General features: G+C 42.1%; 1 protein-coding gene and 1 long non-coding RNA gene across 2 annotated transcripts; one reads left to right on the forward strand and one right to left on the reverse strand.

Moving 5' to 3' along the window:
- Positions 1–2,398: 2,398 nt before the first annotated feature.
- Positions 2,399–6,048, reverse strand: LOC113981273. The gene is made up of 2 exons (XR_003538368.1): positions 5,960–6,048; positions 2,399–3,099 (listed from the first exon to the last, which is right to left on the reverse strand). It is a non-coding gene; the product is annotated as an uncharacterized LOC113981273 (long non-coding RNA).
- A 6,861-nt stretch (positions 6,049–12,909) lies between these two features.
- Positions 12,910–17,540, forward strand: PRXL2C (peroxiredoxin like 2C). Its single transcript, XM_027708578.1, has 6 exons — positions 12,910–13,083; positions 13,514–13,582; positions 15,102–15,155; positions 15,590–15,695; positions 15,923–16,054; positions 16,868–17,540. The coding sequence occupies exons 1-6, from the start codon at positions 12,910–12,912 to the stop codon at positions 16,993–16,995; spliced, it is 663 nt and encodes a 220-aa protein (XP_027564379.1). The 3' UTR covers positions 16,996–17,540.
- The last annotated feature ends 2,053 nt before the right edge of the window (positions 17,541–19,593 follow it).

Below are 19,593 nucleotides of genomic sequence, written 5' to 3' on the forward strand. Positions count from 1 at the left end.
GGCCCTTCATCTGCCTTCCACAACAGTGGTGTAAAGAGAGCGCCCCTGTTTTTTGAAAGAATGCAGTTTATCCAGGTTTTGAACAGTGTAACCGAGGGCAGATCCAGCCCAGCTCGCTCAGTGGCCACCAGGGCTCATGCAAAAGATGCCCAGATGTGCAGTGAAGTTGGAAAAAAACACGCTCTGCCTTTTTTAGAGAGTGTGCACAATGAATATTAAACAGCCTCCTGAAGTTCACTCGCCCAGAATCAGCACTGCAATCCCTATTATACACTGCACTAGGTGGAATGCTAATGACTATTTAAACTAATTCAGAGTGGATGTGTAAAGAGCTAGGGCAGTGACAGGGATGCAGTGTATTATAAGTGCAAACTGTGCTGTACCTTTATATATATTCCTTTTCTTTCCTCTTTATTTCAAGCAGGTTTTTTTCTGTAAAAAATTGGCTGTTTGTGACAGCCCTGGAGGACAGAAAATGAGGTTTTCCCATCAAAATAGTTAATATACTCGCAGCCTAATTTTGATTTAGGGAAAAGGAAAAGCTGCCATGTACTAGAATACCATGTCAAAGGCTGGGGAGAATCATAAAGAAAATGGATAGGAAGTTTCATTAAAAGTGTGCTATATGGAAATTCCCTGTAAGCCACAATGCTTTGCAACCTCATACTTGTGTTCTAAATCTATTTGCATCAGATTTCAAAGAACCAAAGTATTAGGAAGCCTCAGCCAGGCAACAGCAAGCAAGTGATGTGACAGCCAATTATTTATGTAACTAGAAAGACTGTATACACAAAGACATACAATCCACATTAGCATATCCCACTTTTTCCTTCTGTATTCTGAAAAATACCACAGCTAACACATCAATCAGCAGTAGAGTCTGAGGACTTCATTTTCTGCAGTTCACTACAGCTTCCACTTATTAACTCGAAAATGGGCTGGTGTCCTTTTTAATTGGTTTTTGTGTGAGGCTTTTTGGGGGGTTTTCTTCTTTCTTTTTTTTTTCTCTGACAGGGTTTCTTGTGGCTTGAAAGAACCAGCATTCAGATAACACTTGTCCCAGGCTGTGGCAAACCACAGTTAATAGGATGTGCTCCACTCTGGTTTTGTGCCTCTGTTCTCTCAGAGGGGGTGTTCCCCAAATCACCACTTCAGTAAATCCCAGTCTAAAATTAACTAATTATTGGATAAATATATCTTCTGAGGAATGTTGCCTTGAAGAGGCAGTCATAACCTAAATTTTTTTGTTGTTGTTGCACAAAACTGAAATGAACTGTGAATTCTCTGACACATATACTGGTACAAAAACATGAGCACCTGACAACAACTGAGTATCCAGAAGAACCTACTTGGTTTCAAAGCAACTTCTACTCTGCCTGAAGAAGAAGCAAGGACTTCCAAGAAGCTGCAATACCTTCAAAGAAAAATGCAAATTGTTAAAACTGAGGACAGACCTAAATTTTTGGATACTCTAAAATATCCTGACACCCTGTTATTAGGTATGACTCTATGCTTTAATTCAAGACACATTAAATATGTATTTAATAATAATAAATTATTTAATTAAATTTATTTAATTAATAATAAATATGTATTTAATGTATCTGTGTTTCTACAGAGCAAGTCCTTGGCTAGAAACGTGTACAAATTTCTACATCACATTCTCCTCTTGGCTGATCAGACCCGTTCCTTACTTTCTTCTTCACCCTTCCATGCTCTAAACAGCTCAGTGGCAGGTGAACTGTGCTTTTTCCCAGGACAGAGGGAGCAAAACTCTTGCTACTGTGGATTTGCAAGATGCTCAGGAAGTGGAAGGGATGGAGAGGGGCTCAATCTTGCTGAATGAATAAGCAATAATGGAGGGAGGAGAGACAATTCATTTAAACCCTTTAAAAAAAAGCAGGTTGCTATCTAGCTGTCCTTGATGTTTACTCAGTTTATAGCATCCTTTTCCCTAATTAAAACAACAGGGAGTCTGTTAATTTTTTTATCAGATGCACACCTACTACTTTACCGCCCTGCATAAACCATTTTAAAGCCAGAGAGCTTATTTTAAAGGTTCATTCTTTCAAGCTGCAATTCTGGGAACAAATTCTGAGCACAGGAAGTCAAGAGAAGCTCGTGTTGTGCTTGCACACAACTCCTGCCAAATACATTCATTTTACGCCAGAATTTCATTTTACCAGCATTTTAGCAACACAATATATGCCCACCTCTGCCTGGGTTAAAGGCCCTAGGGGGGTCTTTCTTAAGAATGCCACCTAATGTCATCTCAACTTTATTTTTATTTTGCTCCAGCCCCTTTACCTTTCAAGCAGATTTTCTTTCATTCACACCCAGAACAGTGTTCAATTCAGAAATCAGATTAAGTGCTTTAAAACACATAATATGCACATTCTGTGGAACAGAACACCAATATATTTTAAGCACAGCGTGTTTTAAAAAGAAATTCACAAAACAGAAAATAAAAGAGCCACGACACAAGCTAAAATTAAGCCTGACATGGAACAGACTTGTCCCCCTTCCCTACAGAAACAAACCAGAAAACAAAACATAACAGCCAAGAAGAACAGCAAAGCAAATGCCAGTGTGATAATCATTTTGTTGGGACCAATTGTTTCTCAAATTTAAGGATTTCTGAGACCCAGATGACTTCAGATTGTAAAAAAATCTGCATGATCAGCATTCAGGAAAAATAATTCCCGCTTTCCTTTTAAATTTTCATGTCTAATTAACAATTAATATGAGCACAATTATGGTTATTTCTGCCTCATGTAAGGAAGCCATCACCACAGTCCCTACACGTTTTCAAATCTTTAAGTCATTCAACGAACACTTCACAGTGGACCCTGATCTCTTTGTGTCTCTGGTGGACATTTAAGCCAAGTATGTGCAAATTCTCATTTTTCTCGCTGATTTCCTTCATTCCTGAGCTTTCTATTGATATAATTCTGCCAGCAGTAACACACACACACAAAAAAAAATTCCTAGCAGGCAAGCATTGCAAATTGCAGTATAAACCTCCTTCAAGAACCTTCCTCATCTGTCCAGAGCTGTTTAACCGTGTGGCTCTTGAGAGCATAGTTTTCTCATCAAGCTCTAAATGGGAAAAAAAAAAAAAAAAGGATTAAGGGCTCTTGAATGGATACTAGAAGTCAAATAAGAAACTGTGGAGGACCATGGAAACTATAGCAACCTTCTGGTAGTGTATCTGTTTATAAAAAGAAAATAAACTGCAGCGTTTACACCAGATAAAGCTGGTGCCTACCACCAGCTTCAGATATAAATCATCACAGCAACTTTGCTCAGGTGATCATAGGGAAGGTTTATTGTCAGTAGTTGCTTGTGATAAAGAAAAACAGTTCTTGTCTAGTAAGACAGACATGAAAAAAATCATTTCCTCGGTCTTCATGTTAACTCAGAGCTTTGCAAGACTCATCTTTGGTAACTGAAGGCACTTTTTTCCTTCAAATAAAGTCAGTGTCATGAGCAAATCATTATCACATACAATTTCTGAATAGTCTCACTTCCAACTCCATTTATCTTAATTTTTTTCTCCTCTGTTTTCAACTGTTATGTCCAGTGGACACTCCAACACCCTTGAGGAGGAGCCATTTTCAAAGAGACATTTCTACTAACAAACAAGAAGTGCAACTGATTTACTGATTTCTATTTCAGTGTTGAGTATTTAATAGTCATCAAGTAAAAAGACACAACCACAGAATAAGCAAACCAAAGGGCAGTGAAACAGATTTTGCTATTTAGGCAGACCCTGAATTACCCTGGGATGTCTTGGGAGCCCACTCAATAGAAGTTTGTCTTGCAGGGGCACAGCAGGGTATGCCAAAAGACTGCACAAGGCTGGTTTGGGGCACAAATGTGAGGTTTTGGGTAGCCAGGGGCTGCAGGGGTGCCCTGCAGGGAGGAATCCACGGGTTTCATTTCAGTCCTGGAATTAAGAGTTTCACAAATATTTGTTTCCTCTAAGTGCTATTATACACATCACTCTCCTGATGTATATAATATATACGTTATATATATAAAATATACATAATATATAGGTATACATATATATAATATATATGTATATATAAAATATATATTTTTATATATATAATATATATATTATATATATATATAATAGTCTTTCTCCTGAAAGACTATTGAATCTGTAAGTTTATGAAGTGTGAGTCATGCAAAATACATGCTGTATGATTCCTTCTCTTTAAGGTAACAAGTAACTGTAGAATAGCACTTGTTTCCAGGTAGACAGCAGGCATTAACACTAGTTACTACTTCATAGGTAGTGTTCTTACCCCTAAGATGGTATTAAATAATATGCCAGCGTGGTGTCAGGCTGAAATATTGGCTGCATTGTCTTTGAGACACCTATATTTGAAGTGTTTATGGTCCTCAGAGATCTTCACTGCGCTGTGAACGAGGTTCCCCCCGGAGTTCTGACTAAATCACATTTTCACAGCTGCAAAAAAAAACCCCAACAAACTACCACGTTTTGCCAACCTAAATTTTCCAATGCACTTTTGTCCAAACACTCTACACTCCCCTGCCTCTCTGCTTGTGTGGCACCTGCAGACACTTTTAGAAGCCCACGTGTTGAGAGGTGCTTGACAAGGTCACGCCACAGCTTCGGTGGGAAACGAGCTTTTATTTCCCCCAGGCTTGGGAAGAGTGCTCCAGCCACATTCCCCCCTAGAAGTACAAGCCATGCACTGTTACTTTGAAGGCTAGACACTGCAGCATTTACAGAAAATATCAAAAAAGATGTGGCCAGTGGTGACTTCAGTGCTGCCAGTTTTAAGGAAAGGTAGCTTTGAACACGGAATCTTTCAGAAGTTGTCACACGTGGAGCTCTTTTTAAGCTGAATTGGAATTTTTACAGGCATGATCATTATTTTCAAGCTTCTGCCTGTTATTGAGGCAGAACTAGTAACTTTGTAGTGAAAGCTTATGATTTCAGGTTGACACATCCCTGAAATAGTCAAGAGAACTAATAACAGGGGCTTCTGCACTCATGACATAATATTTTCCCAGTCCCTCCGTCTTTTACAAGCCTCTCAGTGCACTTGTGACATGCTTGCTTAGAAGGAGAGCACCGTTCAGATCCCACAAGTGCTTCAAAAATGCAGAAGAATGCCCAAAGAAAGAGACAGAACATCCCAGAAAATGGAATTTTTACACCCACAGCAGACAGCTCTTCCACTTTACATGGGACAACTCTTTCTAGGACTCCAAGTCTTTAGAGTCTGAGGAAGGCATGACCTCTTTTTTGGGTTACAATGCTTAAATTTGTGTGGAAAAAACTGCAGACAGACTATATCACCCTCTCTGTGCAAAGACTGGTCTATCCATCACTTGGCACAGCAACCCAGCTGTTGACTCCCCATTCTCAGTGCTTTTTTTCTGGAACTGGAATCCAGTAAATAACTTGCTCTGCAAGGTTGCCATCAATTTTCTTCAAAGAAAGCAGAGCTCTTAGTTAAACTTCAACTGAAATAGAAAGTCTCTTATCTAAGCAACATCAGAGATAACAACAGACTTCAGATATTTTTGTCACCTGAAATTCCCCTAGAAAGCTAAAATAGTGTCCCACTGAAACTTCTCCCAGCTTGTCCACAATGTGAGGTATAGATATCTTGAACACCTTCATGTTTGTACATGTCTTTTCCTGCAGAACCATCTCTTATTCTGATTAAGTCTCATTATTTGAAAGTTATTTGAGATAAGCAGAGCACAAATAAGCACAACCACGAGTGGAGTTACTTAACAATAGCTACAGAAATTAAATTTACATCTGCTTTAATCAGAATTACCTTTCAAGTGTGAACAAGCCCCTTATTACATTGCTAGAAACAGAGGCTGAATTACAATGATCTGTTTGGAATACAGCTGCACAGATATACAAGGAAAAATAACTAAAATGTATTATTTTCAAAAGCACCTTATTAAAGCTTTTAGGCAAAAGTCACTGCCATAATGACACAGAGGACAGGCCACAGAAGAAGCATTTCAAAGCAGCTACACACTCCCCCCTACCTGTGTGAAAAATGCATTATGGAGAAAAAGAATAATTACACACACACCCCCAAGTGGATCATAGTTCATGAAGAAGTCATTTTTAGAGTAGAATCAATATGTCTATAGGCTAAGACAATAAAATATGATTATATGAATTTGTTCAAATAAGTAGATACACACAAACATAACCCCTGTCTCAGCACTTAGCAGTCTTCTGAGCAGTAGGAAGGAATAAAAATTCTTCCATTCCGATTACTTTTTTTTTTGTCTTAACGGTCTTTTCATGTAAGAAGAGCAACAACAGCTATAACTAGTCAGAAGAACACACACAAATTACATCAGCAAGAAGTGACTCCTGCTGGCATGGCAATTCCAGAGGCTGCTGCACTGATCCCTTTTGGACTGCCAGCCAGATTTCTTCCCTCATCTGATATTTTCAAACAACAACTATTGCTCCTTGAAATTATTTCCCTTTGTAGAATTAATGATAGCAGCAGCATAGAAGCACATATGTTTTACAGATTGATTGTTACCACACTTAGCTGACTCACTGGTGTGATCAGACTGGTGTGGAAATCACTGGGGTTCTATGTTGGGACCTTGGAAACCGTAGCAGGGCCACAGCTTGAATGCTGAAGTGCCTAATGGGAATTTTTAAACAGTGGCTGTTGATCACTCCCTGGAGAGAGCAAGAGAACAAGTCGATTCAGTTTGAAAAAAAAAAAAAAATCTGACTCATGTGCTGTGTAGAAATGAGGCAGAAGCTGCGTTCAGCAAACTGTTGATGCATAAAAATCAACATCAAGGAAACTGAGTTAAAATTGTTGCAAACATTTTATAGAGGAACAACGAGGAAAACGAAAAAGAAAATAAATAGAATTTGAGGGAATGCAATCAGTCTCTATTCATCCCTTTTCCATTATTTTCTTTTTTTTAAGTTTGTTCTGTGTATATTTTATCCTTCAGCTTTTAATGTGTGAAATCTGCTGCTGTGGACAGAAGGACATTGCACATCCTCACTTACAATGTGAAAGATGATGGTGTAAAGAAACAATAGTGCATAAATTTGAACTAATTTGAATGGCCTTTCACCATTATGCAAATGAAGATAACACTTCTCTTACATTTACAGACGTTTCAGTTAAAGAACTTGTGGTTTAGGTGATACATTAATATATTTTAATTTATGGCTGACTATAACTGAAGTATATTTAATGTATTTATATTGCCCCTTTTATTCTGTCCTTCACTTTTGCTGGTAGTTTTGAGCATAAAGAAATGACTGCAATGGAATTGTACGTATAAAGATTATTGAAAATAGCAATTGAAAAATAAGGAAAGAATAAATAGTTTCATTAAGAAGAAAAAATATTCTGCAGGATTCACGCCAACATCCATAGGAACTCCAGGTACAAAAGGCTTTCAGGGCTGGGCCATCCACCTCAGCTCTGGCATGAATTCTACTGGCTGTAGTAGTAGAAGTTTTCATTGTTAACAAACTAAACACATTATTTCCACTGGAGAGGATTTGAAAGGCCCTTGTAGGAGAGCCAGCTGGAAAGCTGTGATCTCTGAAGCTCCTGGCAGAGAGGTCACAGGATGGCCATTAGACACTTTATCTTTAGACTCCTTTTTCTTATTTAAATAATTTCTCAAGGAAATCTTCACTAAGTGAAAACCGTGGGTTACTTCATCAGAGTTTGGCTCATGCACCGTCTCAGTCAGCCACACAAAATTAGGAGATAATTAGGCAACACTTATTGTGGCAGGAAGAATATTCACCACCTCAACTTCTCAGCCATTTTGAAAGGCAGAAGGGATGACGTGGGCCATGGATTTGTGGTCCTCAGGACACAAGTGGTCAGGCAAGCTTGTGAGAAAATCAAATCTACCTCTTTTTGAGGAAAGGCCTGAGTTCCTAATTGATCCCTCTAGCAAAGAGGCTCAAGAGATGCCTGATGTTACTGATGCTGCTCTTAATCATACACCAGGAAACAAAAGAAATCTGTTTCAAGTGTGTGCTAAAATCAACTCGAAGCTGTTTGTCTCCTGCAAAAATATGATACCATCCACTGGTCTCAGGAAGGGAATCCTTAATTGTAGCTAAATGTCAGTGCTGCCACACATAAAAGAGCCATTTGAACTGAATCCATCACAAAGCACACATCCAGCTCTCTATGAACACAGAAAAGAGAAATAGTACCTGGGAACTACTCTGCTTTACTCTACTCTACCTACTGACTATTTATTCTACTATAACTTCTCATAGTATGTTTTTCCTGCACAGCAGAATACTGGAGGGAGAGAAGAGGGAGGAAGTAAAAAAAAAATGAATACTATCGAAAGATTTCAAGAAAGTTTTTGTTTGCCTTGCAAGACACCAGGGCGAGAATCTTAAATAACGAGGTTTAATTTGGCATGAACCAAATGCTTTTCTTCACATTCTTCATTTCTTAATCCTCGGATCTGGTTTACACTAATGATAATTAGCTTTACTTTCTAAGAGCCTTATCACTAACAAGATACAAGACAATTTTCTTTGGCCTGTCTGGATTGCCGCATATCTTTGATTTGCTTTTTGACCGTGTCTCATCTATTTAAGTAGTAATTTGCTTCCTCCTAGTTCTTTTTAAGAAAGATTCAAACTAGTGGCACTCAGACCAAATAAGCAGCATCTTCACATATAATTTATTATTGTGGACATGGAGATGGCCATCTCTGTTTTTCATTTGCAGCACACAGAGCAGGGACCTGCAAAACAGAAATAGATTAAATACAGAGGGTTCTTACTAAATTAGTTCTCTTTATGCCTTGAGGCTATGTTAACTAAAATGTGGGCATTTCAATTAATATTGTTATTTTGTTGTGGAGTGAGTTTGTAACTACTGCTCTCTGTGTAGGGTTTGCATTACAAAACTAAAATATGTCAAACAGAATCGGAGAAATATTTTTTCTCCATATGTCATTATAATCACTAAACTATTAGAGTAGATTTTTAATTACATTTCCATTATCTGTGCTGTGAAACAACAGTTAATCAATATGCAACACATACCAATACTCAGATACTGCAGCCAGACTTATGAAGCTCTCAGTCTGGTAAATAACCTCGAATAATTTTTAAAGGGAGTGAAAAAGCAAAACTTAGGCAAGTTTTGAAATGGTGATATCTCCTCCCTCAGGGAAAAACAAAGAAAGAAACAAAAAACCACAAAACCACCAACAAAGCAAACCAACCAAACAAAATCCCCAAAACAACGAAAAAAATGAAACACAGACAAAACCTCAAACCAAACAAAAATCACACACAAAAAAAAATAGGAAGCAAAAATGAAAAGACACAACATCAGGAGACAGAGAACACACACCAGGTAGCAAAAAGGGAGATGAACCCAGCATTTGCAAAATCACTTTCAAGGCTGCGAATGATTTCCCTTGCTGGTCGGAAGAATCACTGCCACGATGCTGTGATGAAGCACAGAATAAGAAATCCAGGATATTGTGACTCTAAGGAAAAAATGAGAGGCAGACATAAAGGAAAAAAGCTCTTACGGAATCATGGAATGGTTTGGGTTGAAGAAACCTTAAAGATCATCTTGTCCCAACACCCCTCCCATGGGCAGGGGCACCTTCCACTAGACCAGGTTGCTCCAAGCCACATCCAACCTGGCCTTGGACAGGGAGTCCACAACTTCTCTGGGACACTTCTCTCACCGCCCTCACAGAGAAGAATCCATCTTATCTACAGGACAGTACACAGTTTTACTCCTTTTAAATTAATTACAACAGCAGTTTGAAAACTACTCATTCTTAGCTAGCACTTATCAGGATGTTTTTACCCTGGAATTGCAAACACTAATTTATTTTCAGCTGATAAGTAATAACCACGTTAGCTCTAGCGAAACAATGCTCAGATAAACAAGAACAACAAATACCCTTGTGCTAAATAAACAGCATATTGTGCAGTAAATTGATAATAACGTGTTGCTTTACAAATAAACACCACATGCTTTAGACAGCGTTTATGGTTTTGACACAGGTCACACCTCTGTTTGTCAGACACTTTGTTCACCTGCTGTAAATAAAGGAATTAAGGTTGCATAATTACAGCTGGTATTTTGTTTCACTAGTCAACACAGCACAAATAAATTAACAGGCATCCTTGCGTAATTATTGCTCTTCCTCCTCAAATGGTAGGAATTTGAATTTCTTACTCACAGCACAAAGTAACCCAACTCTTGATTAATTAAATATTAGCTAAGTTTCTCTCTTCAACTGTAAATTGCCCTGCAGTGAAGAGAGTGCCTTCCATCTTGAATCACGATTAATAATGCAAATGCACTAATTGATTCTCCTTAAGATAATGAAAAATACATCACACTGACAAGTGTGTTTTTTAAGTTAACCACATTTTTATATTTGTGAGCAACAAAGAAAAAAGGGGAAAGAAGAGGAAGTTTGCCTGTTCACAGCACACACTGAAGAATTATGTGGTTTTAGTAGCCTTCACTCTTAGTCAGTACCTCAAGAGATACGGATTCTTTCTTCCCACCAAGTCAGTGGAATTTATATCTGTATTTTTGTTAAGTATACATTAATGAAAGGCTTTAAGCTTCAGCTTTCAGGAGGTGACTGCTAATTTTGAGTGTCTCCCCTTTCACAGAACACGTCAGTGTACAGCTGCCCTTGCCTCTATTCTTTCTCTGTAAAACAGGGGGTGGCAGCAGTACTTGTATTCTAGCAACACTCAAGAATCGCCATCAAGAGTCAGAAACACGCTGTTTGAGGGTTTTAGAGAATGCTTTGGCAAATATCCTGAGCAGGAAGTTGCTGTTCCTCAATTGTGCACCGCTGAAACCAGGTGCTGAGGATATGCTGCTTCAGCCAGGGAGGCCAAACAGAATAAATAAAGCGAGGTCTGCAGGCAGTCTTGACTGGCTTGGAAGGAAGTATTACCAGCTCTCCCAGAGAGGCTGGGCTCCTCAAGAGATTTCATATCAAGTCAAGGAAGAATAAGCTTTTCAGACACTAGGCACAAGGTCAGCCACGTGCAGACTGGCCCAGGGCAGTATCGGCTGAGTTTGTGACCCCACACTGCCCAGTCTTTGCCATCAGCAGTCTTACTCCTGCCTGTGCTCCCACTTGGAGGCTGTGGCAGCAGATGCCCTGCAGTGGTGTGACTGCCTCCCCTGCAGGCTCTGATTTCCAGCTGCAATGGCAAGGGCCCTGCTCCAAGCTCCGCTGATGATCAAGCGCTGAGCTGTGCCCCTGAACCCTGGTAATGCTACCCAAAGGTTTTGCTGCAGCTGTAACACAGTGAGGTCATGGCCTGGCCGCTTCAGCTTCAAGATGAAGAGCAAAGCCTGTCAAAATTCGGCAGCTCTCCCTGCTTTGCTATGTCCTGCAGTAGTCAAGGGTAGGCAGCACATTCCCATCAGTACTGCTGAGGGGCCTGCAGAAGGCTGCTGCACAACCCACAGTTCTCTTTATGGGCTGCTAGTAGAAGAAATGTGTTGGACAGTATAATATATAACTGTTAAGTGAACAAAGAAGCCTGATGAGAACAACAATGGGGAATTAATACTGCCCAAATTTTTTCAGAATCATAGAATCACCTAGGTTGGAAAGGACCTTTAAAATCATTGGGTCCAAGTGTATCTAGCAGATTGTTAAGTTTCACAATTTTCAGAACTTCTTTACTAATTTTTACTAATTTGAATTCAACACCTTTTAAATCAAAGTCTCTGTGAGGACGTACTGAACTGCAAGACTCAACCTGCTCTCTCCTGGTAATACAAAAGCAGTGGGCTTAACCCAAAGCATAGGATACAAATTTGGGATAACATTAACATAAAGACACTGGGACAGTTTGCCAAGAAACTTTGGAGCTAATATAGTCAGAGAGTTTCACAAAGCAGAATAACTTCTGGAGGTCCCCTCAGTCCTGTTCTCTCTGACACGTCTTTTTCTCTGCCCCCTAAGAAAAGCGCTCTTGCCCTTATAAACTTTCAGCTAACGCAGTTATCCAAGAGACCACAATACTCTTATGCGACCTTATTTTAGGGAGAACTGTTCACTCACTTCTGCGTGCACATGATGCACTCACATGAGCATTTGCGCTGCTATTCAGCTGCCAAAGCACCGTGAAGTTCTGCTTTTGCTTGAATAAGGAAATCGGACCTTTGCTTGAATAAGGAAACCGGGTCTGGTGTGCGTTTTGTGCGAAACAGCAGCTCGAGAGCTCCTCGGAAAGTTTTCTCTCTCCGCGTGCCGCGGCCTCCCGGTGTGAGCCCCGATTCGGGGACACATCCCCGTTCCTGCCAGCGCACCATCCCGGGCGAGTTCCGTGTGACTTTCCCGTGTGACTTTCCCGTGTTTTCCGGGCACAAGCCGCACGCTGGCAGTGGCCGAGAGGCGCACAGCGGTTTCGGCCCGCGGGTTTCTCGCTTTTTCCGTCCCAACTCCCTCTTCTCTCCTCGCCCGGGGGGGCCGCTCCCCGGGACGGGGACGGGGACGGGGACGGGACGGGGACGGGGACGGGGAGGGGGACAGGGACGGGGACGGGACGGGGACGGGGACGGGGACGGGAGGGGGACAGGGACGGGACGGGGACAGGGACGGGACGGGGACAGGGACGGGAAGGGGACAGGGACGGGACGGGGACAGGGACGGGACGGGGACGGGGACGGGGACGGGACGGGGACAGGGACGGGGACGGGGACGAGCCGCCCGCGCTCCCTCCCGGCCCCGCCGCTTCCTCGCCGTCTCGCACTCCCCTCCCTCCCGCGGCTTTCCCCGCCAGCTCCGCCTTTCCTTTCCTTCCCTTTCCTTCCCTTCCCTTCCCTTCCCTTCCCTTCCCTGCCCTGCCGTGCCATGGCGGGGCCGGTCACGCAGCAGGTCGGGCGGGCGCGGGGCTGCGGGCGGCGGGGGGAGCCGGCGGGGCTGCGGGAGGAGACCGCCCGCTGCCCGGTGCTGGACCGGGACGGCAGGAGCCTCCCCTTCCAGGCCCTGTACGGCGATCGGAAGGCGATCGTGGTGTTCGTGCGGGTGAGCGGGGGGGACACGGCGGGGCTGGAGGGGGAGCGGGGGGGGAACGCAGCGAGCGGGTCAGCGCTGCCCCCGCCGTCCATCCGCGCCTCGGTAAAGTGATAACGCTGTTTACCAGAAAGGAAACACTCCTTGTTTAGGGAAACAAGTATCGCGTTCCCCTGATTTCCCAGCTGCTGAGCCCAGCTATCGCATTGCTGCGATATCTAGAGATAAAAATATTAGCAAGGCCGCGGGCCCGGCGTCCTTGTTCTTGCTCGGATTAAACCGGTATCCCAATCCAAATGTGGTGACTTCAAAGAGCTGGAATCTTTCTCGTTCCTGGTTCCTGTTCGCCTCCCAAGTGTTGTGTGCCCAAAATCAGTAATCTGCTGCTTCGTTGCTATGCAATTACATCTGTTTCTGATACGTCCAATTGGCTGTGTTGCAGAATTTTTTGTGTTACACCTGTAAGGAATATGTAGAAGATCTGGCAAAAGTTCCCAAGGCGTATTTACAAGTAAGTGTTCTACCCTTAATATGTATGTGGGGTTGCTGCAACCAAGCTGATTTGTTGTGTCCAGCTACAGGCCTGCATGAGGCTTCCAGGAATAAAAAAAGTGGCTCAGAAGAAGCACTTTCATTGTTTGCTACAACAGCAATAATGAATCTGCCTGGGAGACACGGGAAAGGATTTATGGCACTACACGCTCTGTTGCAGCAGCATTATTTCTCCCTGCCCTATTAGCTTGGTGCTCTTTTTAGTGCTGTTTTAGAACAGCTAGACAACATTTGACAGGCATTCCTTCTGGTATTAGTGGTGCCCTGGACAGCTGTCTTCTCCTGACTACTAACTACTGCCCTTTCCATTATGCTGGCAGGGCTGACTGATGGTTGTGCGTGGAACAAGATCAGAAAATTGATCTGGATTAAACCCCGTATCTTTTCCTATGGTTATTTGTGAGCTGCATCAGTGGTGTGACCTGTTCTCTGGGCAGCTGCACAAACAGGAATGACACAGTGACAGAAAGGAGGAGTGGGCAGGGGTTGCTGTGGACAGGTATTTGCTGGGCGGTGGGAGACACCGGAGGCGACAATGATCTCCTGCTAAATGTGGAAGGTCAATCTGTCTCTTCCAGGCTGATGATTGAAATTCTGTCGTATTTTTCTCCCAACAGCAGCACAGTCAGTGACAGAGACTCAGGTCATGGCTGACAGCAAGTCCATCTAAATCCATCTGAGATGGGCTAGGAACTTGAGGATAAAAAGGGGAGATGTCTTTGGCAGCTTCTCTTCCCAGGACAGATATTTCTGAACTGTTTGACCAGTGTTACTCGGAGTGACATTTTCTTAATTTGACTCCTCAAATAAATGTATGTAGAGAATCAAAATCTGCCCATGCTTTTCTTAGTGGGAGTATTTTGTTTTTAGGAGGGCTTCTTTTCATAAAAAGCAAAATGATTCTATATGGGAAAGGCAAGTATTACACGCTAATGAAACTACCTTATATTTTATTAACTGGTTTTACTGGCATCTAAATGAACTCAAGTTTTGGCCTCTATATAAGGCTCAGGCCTAATGTTGCACCTGCAAGAGACAGCAGTATGTGTGAATGTAAGTTATATCTATTAATGTGTGTCCATATATGTAAATCACAGATATTTGGGCACAAGTATTTCTGTGCTGCTTCTTGAGGTAGGTGCAATTGCGTGGAAATTTTGAATTTCCAAAATCATAGCGTGTTGCAATCAATCAGAAAGACAGTGCTACCTACCAATGCTACAGGAAACTCAAAGTTTACACATCTGTAATTCAAAGGGTCTCTTTAAAAATAAGTTATCACTTAATAAATTAATGTTGCTTCTGACTGTGGGTGATAGCCAGGGTGAAGTCTCCAAACACGTGATTTTAATTTCAAATAATTTTAACTCGGTGCACTGTGATTATTAACTCAGGACTCCAGATTCTGCTAATGCTTCCAAGTCGTGCAGAAACACTGAGTTCCTCTTTACAACTTCAATACCCTTGTTCTGTTCTAGGAAGCAAATGTGAGGCTTATAGTTATTGGACAGTCATCTTATCATCACATCAAGGTAAATAAAGTAGACATTGAAGGTGTCCTCTCTTGTGTCTTAATGGTCTGTATTGAGGGATTTGCTCTGAGTGAAAAGATGGTCTTTTGCAACTGCAGAAAAAAAGGATGGTATTCATGAGGCAATTCTAATAGCAACACATGAGTAAAGCAAATAACTAAAACCTTCAATTTAAAAACCACCAGGGCTTGCTAAGAAACATCTTTTCTTGATTTCACTGGAAGCTTTGTTTCAATAAAAGCTTTGAGGCTGAAAATTTTTGGCCTTTAATTTAACATGACAAATACACAGCTTCCAAGTAAGAGGGAGGAGGGTGGAGCTGGCAGGGTATCAGTACTTTTTCTGTTGTCAGCAGACCCTAACCAGTTACTGCCTTAACCTTAAAAATATTACTTTTTTTTATATGTGTGTGTGTGTATGCCTATATTTTGCAGCCCTTTTGCAGTTTAACTGGGTATACACATGAAATGTATGTAGATCCACAAAGGGAAATTTATAAAACGCTTGGCATGAAAAGAGGTGAAGGTAATAACATATCAGGTAAGAATAATTTTCTCACCTTATTTGGACTTACACAAACAAAACATGAATGCTCTGATAAAATAGTACGATTGCAATGTAAATAGAAAGCGAGTTGCCCACTAGATTGCCTCTTGTGCAAATACTGGTAATCAGGAATCTCTAAACTATTCAGAGCAGCTGCTCAGTGCTCTTGTTCTTACATACTTTTGTGTTTATAGATAACAATGTTTTGTGGTTTTGTTTAGTGCGGAGCCCTCACGTGAAATCAAACACCCTTCTGGGAAGCATCAGGAGTATATGGAGAGCAATGACTGGCCCGGCTTTTGATTTCCAAGGAGACCCTGCTCAGCAGGGAGGAGCTTTGATCATAGGCCCAGGTGAGCTGCTTTGTTTTGTGTGAGAGTCACAGCTCCCTCCTTCAGCTGTTTGCTGCCAGCTCGCCCGCTGTCCCTGTGGATTCGGAGGAGACAGCCTTGTGTACGACTGCGTGATTTTTGTGGCATGAAGGAATCTGCAAAGTGTCACTGCCTAGTCCCAGCTCCCACAGAGGTGGCACAAAGCTCATCACAGTCCTGCAGGGATTGATTGGAGTGCTGATGGAACAACTGCCTCGAAATTTGGAGGGGTTTTTTTGACATCATGGTGTTTACCTACAGTCTGTTTTCACGTTTTATTCGAGGCATCTGATGTTGTTTAGTAGAGGAGTAGTCCAGGAAGGGGGAGCTGCAACATGACAGTCATCACATTGGGAAGAATTTCTTTCCAGAGACATTGGATTGGGCTGCCCAGGGAAGTGGTGGATTCTCAGTCCCTGGAGGTTTTTAAGAAGAGACTGGATGTGGCATCAGTGCCATGGGCTGGGAACCACAGTGGGGTTGGATCAAGGGTTGGACTTGATGATCTCAGAGATCACTTCCAACCCAGCTGATTCTATGATTCTATGATTAGGAAACATCATAGAATACAGCAGATTTAAACTAGTTAGGTGCCTCAACGTTCCTTGCTTCTTTAACATAATTTAAAAAAAATTTGTCATTGTTTAAAATACAGAATAGTGTGCAATCTACAGATCTAGTACACATCTGTACAAGAACTAGTAGGAAGTCAGAATGCTGCTTTGATTCGCTTACATATTTGAATAAATTAATATTTTATTTAGTAATTTACATATTATTCTCATTCCTTTCCAGGCAATGAAGTTCATTTTTTGCACCTTGATAAAAACAGGCTGGATCATGTTCCCATTAATACAGTTTTGCAGCTGGCAGGAGTTAAAACTGTGAATTTCTCAAACAAACCCCAGATCATTGACATATGACACTGACATACTATATACTTTTTTTTAAACCTGTGCTCTACAAGAACAATTCTCCAGTGAATTCCAACAAGCATTGGTAATGTTGTGTCTTTGTAGGACATCTGAAACCTTATCTAGAAAATCAGAGCACCGAATAAACTACCTGGCACTGAAGACAGACACAAAAGTGCTATTCCCAATGAGATAATAAAAACTAAAACACAACTGGGGCTGATGGCAAAAAATCCTGGGGCTTATTATTGTATCATGAAACAATCTTGCTAATATATTTTAAAAATCATTGTTCCAGATGCACTAAACTAAAAAAATCTGATTTTGGTCAGGAAGAACATGCCTTCAGCAGATCAACACTAACTTTCAAACCAATACTTCTCAGCACTGTTTTAAAGCTTCAAGCACCGTGTGACAATCTTGTATTAAAATATACCCTGAAAAGTCACAGTGTTGAACACTGGGGCTTAAGCTTATACCTACTTTTGCATCTGACACTGGCAGACATTATGAAATGCATTTCATAATTTTAAATAAATATTTTAAATACATCATCCATTGTCTGCAATTCTTTGTGTCATACAAAAATGTGGGTCTGTAAGACCAGGAAGAAGTGTGTCTTAAACATACACCTCATCAGACTATAGGTTTTGGAGTAAACTATAGTCAATGACGTGTTTTCCTAGGAAGATTTACAGCAGAGTGTTCTTCCTTTGGATGTATGTACTTTCAGAGCGAGAGGTCTCAGAATAAATTCTCCTTATTTATTTGTGTCTTAGACAACTGAACTAAGGATAACAGCAGTTTGGGTTGCAGTTCTGTCAGATTTCATATTGTCCATTTTTCTAGAAATGTTTATGTTCAGAGTCTATTGCTTTCATTAAAGTAGATGTGCCCTCTTTCATCCACCAGTCACTTCTTTTTAGCAATTTGAAGAGGAAAAAAACTGTCCGAGATTTATGGAGGAGCATATCCTCCTCTGCAGTTTCTGATCTTTGGCCTTCTGTTAAATGCTACTGTATAAACATATCTCAACTGAAAATTCTCTCCCCTTTTAAGCTTTAATGCAATTTTAAAATGGCATTTTGTGAAGAGGTTTGTTCCTACATCCGTTAAGGTCACTGGCAGGCCCAGAGCAGGCTCTGAAAAGCATGTGAAATTAAATGCAGAGTTCCTTGATGAATAAGAAAAAGCTTGCTTAAGAAACATACTGAGCAATGTAATTCTATTAAAGACACTATACCTTAGCAAGTTATTAATTACATCCACATTTTGATACAATGTGTTTCTGAAGAGAAAGACTGATGAATACTCAGTTTATTTGTAGTGCTTCCACTCTGCTTCATTCACTTGATAATCACAGCCAGGGACACTGACTCTAGTTCCACTTTGGTTTTGCAATCATTTCACTCTCTTGGTGCTTTTGATTTTAAAGGAAGTTTTTGGCTAGCTGTTTTCCTGCTTGTTTTTAGTAAAATTAACATACAATGGTGATAGTTCTATTGCTGCTAATAAATACATTGAACAAAACTAGCTATAGCTAAAAGAACTGTGGCCTATTAAAAGGGCTTGGATTGAAGTTGCAGTTTGACAGCTCTGTAGGTTGAAGTCATCCACCCTCACCATCTCAATACTGACAGGAACCACATCACGGCCTCTGTGTTATCCCAGCAAAATCACTTCTTCAGAAAGACTCACGAAGTGCAGACAAATGAGAAGAGGCAAGAAGACAGAGAGGAGGATTGGGTAGAAGAGAATCATGGTATAGGCCCTGCATTTTGCATCTGTCTGGCCGCAGCTTCACTAAGTTCACTGAAGACAATGACTCCCACGTGCATAATGAATTGGAACGATGATGGCGACATTCAGAGCCGGGAGAATTGGTTTTCGAAGCGTCAGCAGAATTTTAGGTCTCTGGTGTTATTTAGCAAGAATATTTTAAGAAACGTAAGGCAGCGGAAGGTGGAAGCCAATAGGTGATAAACACTGATCACACACTCAGCAGAACACTTCAGCAAGGGCTTCCTTCCACCAAGGCCAATTAGAAGGAGGAGGGAAGGGAGCAGTTTTCAGAAGTTCTTTTAACTCTTAGCTTGATTTATTGCAACACCCCATTTCAAACAACCGTGTGTTTTCAAGTATCGCTGTGTCTTAAGCAGCGGCTTTAAACCCAGCTATATTAACCCTCCAGAAGGCTGCATGTCCCGGGCTGGTTTCTGCCGGCCTTGCAGCATCACGTCCTTTGGGGACCGTCTCTCGGTGCTCCTGGAAGGCTGTGAAGCCTCAGAACCGGGCAGCGGGCCGCGCTATGGAAGGGGAGCGGACCCGCAGCGCAGGGGGGTCCCCGCCGTGCCGGTCCCGCCGTGACCCCTCACGGCAGCGCCGGGGGTCGGGCCCGGGTCCCCCCCCCCGGCCCGGCCCCACCTGTTACCGCGCGGCCACAACGGGGCGGGAGGGGGTGCGGCCGGCGGGGCTGAGGCGGGCGGGGCCGAGCCGAGCCGGGCGGGCCTGAAGCGGGGCCGGGCGGGGCCGAGTCGGGCGGGGAGCGGGCGGTGCCCGCGGGCCGCGTCAGCCGCTCGCTCGGGGTCCCTGCGCTGCCTCGCTCGC

Source organism: Neopelma chrysocephalum, unplaced genomic scaffold (genome assembly GCF_003984885.1).
Source record: "Neopelma chrysocephalum unplaced genomic scaffold, ASM398488v2 Primary Assembly neopelma1_96362, whole genome shotgun sequence".
NCBI classification, from domain to species: domain Eukaryota; kingdom Metazoa; phylum Chordata; class Aves; order Passeriformes; family Pipridae; genus Neopelma; species Neopelma chrysocephalum.